Source organism: Dacryopinax primogenitus (assembly GCF_000292625.1).
Source record: "Dacryopinax primogenitus strain DJM-731 SS1 chromosome Unknown DACRYscaffold_41, whole genome shotgun sequence".
Taxonomy (NCBI): Eukaryota; Fungi; Basidiomycota; class Dacrymycetes; order Dacrymycetales; family Dacrymycetaceae; genus Dacryopinax; species Dacryopinax primogenitus.
In genome coordinates this window covers 1-3,145 of record NW_024467238.1, presented here as the reverse complement: position 1 = coordinate 3,145, position 3,145 = coordinate 1, and the positions used below count along the sequence as shown (strand labels likewise).

The following is a 3,145-nucleotide window of genomic DNA, read 5'->3' as shown; positions in this document are numbered from 1 at the left end:
CGCGCTGCAACGATCGATAACAGCATCCCGCTCTCTAAACCGATCGACGCAGAAGATGGTCAACATGTCCATTGGATTCCCGTCCATGCTGGGCAGCGCGTGATCTTGAACTTCGACGGGTTCAACAGATCCGAGATCGTCTGGGGTACGGATGCGAATGTGTTCCGTCCCGAGCGCTGGCTGGAGAACGTCATGTCGAAGGTTGCGCCTGAAGATCAGTGCGGCGGGCCATATGTTAACCTGGCTAATTTTGGAGGGGGACCGAAGGCGTGTATTGCTTGGCGTTTTGCGTAGGTGTGATTATCACGTGACGGTTTCGAGATCTAAACAGTTCGCAGGATCATCGAAATGGAAATCTTCATTGCCATGATAATACGACAGTTTGAAGTCAGGATCTCCAATCCTGACTATGAGATGTGGAGAGAGTGTGCATTCATTAACACGGTATTACATTCCTTTTCATAATCCGATATGTTACCTGACGGCCCGGGTGTCATTAGATTCCTATGCAGAAAGGTCGCCTTGATCGCGGTTCACAAGTGCCTCTCCGCATACAGAGACGCATGGCCAAATAGCAGGGATTCTTCAATATCGAGCGCTCCTGTATGCATATGAATCACGATCTTTGCCGAGTAAAGAATTCTAGCTAAATGAGGCGACAAGCTCATTCTCTGCACACGTCTCGACGGAGTAAAAGTCGCGTGATCCATATGCATGTTCGCCAACCTTGTTTTGTTTTGTTGGAGAAGCGCTGGCTCATATCGGTCGATCTCCAGTTCATGATACAGCACCGGAACGCCGCGCTGCGAAGCCAGGACGGATGGCCGAGTCGTATGAGCCAACCATCGAGCAACTCAAGAAGCCAGGAGATACGTTCCCAACCAAGTTTCCGCTACGAGAATGGGTGACATCCCGCAGCCCCTAGATACGTAGAAACGTAAAATGGAAGCAATTTTGAAGGGTCCGAATCACATGCTGTGCTGACCCCCCTTTCCCACAGGATGCACACTTGCTCTGTGCAGATTCCTAAGTTTGGGTGGGTCGCATGCTGAACACATGCCCTTTGCTTCCATAGGAGGTGTGTCAACTGAGCATGCCTTAAAGTACTACTTATCTCCACATCATATGACCTCCATCTCTCTCTTCTCTCTCTTGTCTCAATTAACTTTCACAATGGCTGTCCCATGTCTCTCCACTGGTTGTATTGAGGAGATGGTGACTGTGTCTCTTGCCTCAGATACCAGTCCTGTCATCCTCCAGCTTCTTGAGTGTAGCAAGGAGCTCAATGCAGAGGGTGACACATTTGACCCACCTTACTTTATGTGAGTTGTGTTTCATCCAGGCTGTATGCAAACTGATCTTCTACCAGCTTGACACTCTCAGATGGTGCATCCTTCATTACAAAGGTGGTGCTGCACTCATCTGTTGTGCCCAGGCTGTGCAATGAGGAGATCAAGGTGTATGATGTCATCACTTTGATGTCATACGAGAGGTTCATGGGTCCCAGGAACCAGTGCACCTCTTGTTCAATCAGCACAGCCTAAACCTGTTCTGACCCCTCTCCAGTGTTGCTTTGATTGTAAACTTTGACTTATACACCACCTGGTCTAGTTGCATTTTGATGCCCATTGCTTTTCCTGGTTGGGCAAACATCATCTCTGACTGGCAAGCATACTGCCATTCTCTGGGCTATGCAACTGCCCCTTATGAATTTCACTATGTCTGGCCCCAGCTTCCACAGGCTGCACCTCCTCCCCTTATGACCCAAATCACAATGATGGGTGTTGGGGTTGTGCCCTCCGAATATGTTGCACTGATGCTTCCAGTCCTTCCCCCACCTCCAGTGCCCATTCCTACCCAGGTTGACCATCTCCTCCCAATCAATGCAAGTCTGGATCACACTGCCTTGCATATTATGCAAGGCACCCTACCCATGTTCAGGGATCACAGTGCAGCCTGTGCCTCTGCCAATCATACCCCCTGTGTTGGGAACAACTCCTTTCATTGTGCCCATTCAAATGGTGCAAACATACCAAGCTGGGTAAGCCTCTCTCACATATCCAACCTCCATGTGCTGATCAGCACAGACTGAACATCCAAGTGAGAATCATGAGGATCTGACACAAGGATAAGGGAACAATTGACATTCTCTGCCATGATTTGACAGGCAAGATTGACCTTGTTGTGCACCATCCTGTCCATGCCAAGTTTGCCAGTGTTGAGGTGGGTAAGGTGAGCCTCAGTCTGCACAGCCTTTCTTATATTATGTTTAATCATATCATACACTAGGTATATACAATTTTCAATCTCGATGCTATTGTGGCAGTTCAAGAATACTGCTGTTCATTCCACACATCCCAGCTTGACTTCCACCACCAGCAGAGTGACATTGCTGAGGTTAGTAGGCTGTGCTCTTGCCCCTGTATTATCTGACTTTTGTTACCAGGTCCCTGATGATGGGACAATCCCAGAACTTCATTTCAGCATCTGCCAAATCATCCAAATTCCTGAATTACCAGATAAGAAGTGTATTGGTCAGTTCTCTCACTGCAATGCAAAGGCTACCACCCCTGCTGAAGGATTGCACAGCATTTTTGACTGTGAGATGTGCGATCAGAACTATATGGCCCCTGTTGCAAAGTAAGTTTTGTCTTTGTTAGGGCAACACAGGCTGACTAAGTCTGCTCACCTAAGAGTGCCAAGAGTCTAAGCAGGCAACAAGGAAGTGGAGTAGACCTGATGACTAAGACCTATCTACAGTATAGGTACCTGTGGATGATCCTAAGAGACCAAGTCTGAAGAGACAGTCCCAGGCAGAGTAGGCCTTATATTTATACCTCTGTGGTGGAACCTGCTAGAACATCTTGCTTACTCAGCCTAGTCAGGTGATCAGGTCATATGACCAAGGATGAGGTCATATGAGGTCATGCACAGCCATGCACAGCAGGTCACCTGACCATCCAATCCTTCCAGCAGGTTCCAGCACATGCCAAGGTATACCAGCTACTTCCATGTCATAAAGGCTTAGTCATGTCTCTTGACCAAGCAATGAGCTGGTGCCCTGACATCACCCCCCCTTCTAGACATGTTGTCCCAGCATGTTGTTACTCCTTCTTCTGCTTTTCCCTTCTTCTTTCCAGATGTC

At 48.3% G+C, this 3,145-nt stretch overlaps 2 protein-coding genes across 2 annotated transcripts; both read left to right on the top strand.

Moving 5' to 3' along the window:
• On the top strand, positions 1-294 carry DACRYDRAFT_60371 (uncharacterized protein; the record flags this gene model as incomplete). The annotated part of the gene is made up of 1 exon (XM_040775628.1): positions 1-294. A coding segment is annotated over one exon (294 nt), but the record flags the coding sequence as incomplete, so codon positions are not given.
• Positions 295-1,173: 879 nt separating this feature from the next.
• On the top strand, positions 1,174-2,640 carry DACRYDRAFT_19275 (uncharacterized protein; the record flags this gene model as incomplete). Its single annotated transcript, XM_040771439.1, has 7 exons — positions 1,174-1,322; positions 1,370-1,492; positions 1,612-2,041; positions 2,128-2,232; positions 2,290-2,397; positions 2,447-2,534; positions 2,580-2,640. Coding segments are annotated over 7 exons (1,064 nt in total), but the record flags the coding sequence as incomplete, so codon positions are not given.
• Between the last annotated feature and the right edge of the window lie 505 nt (positions 2,641-3,145).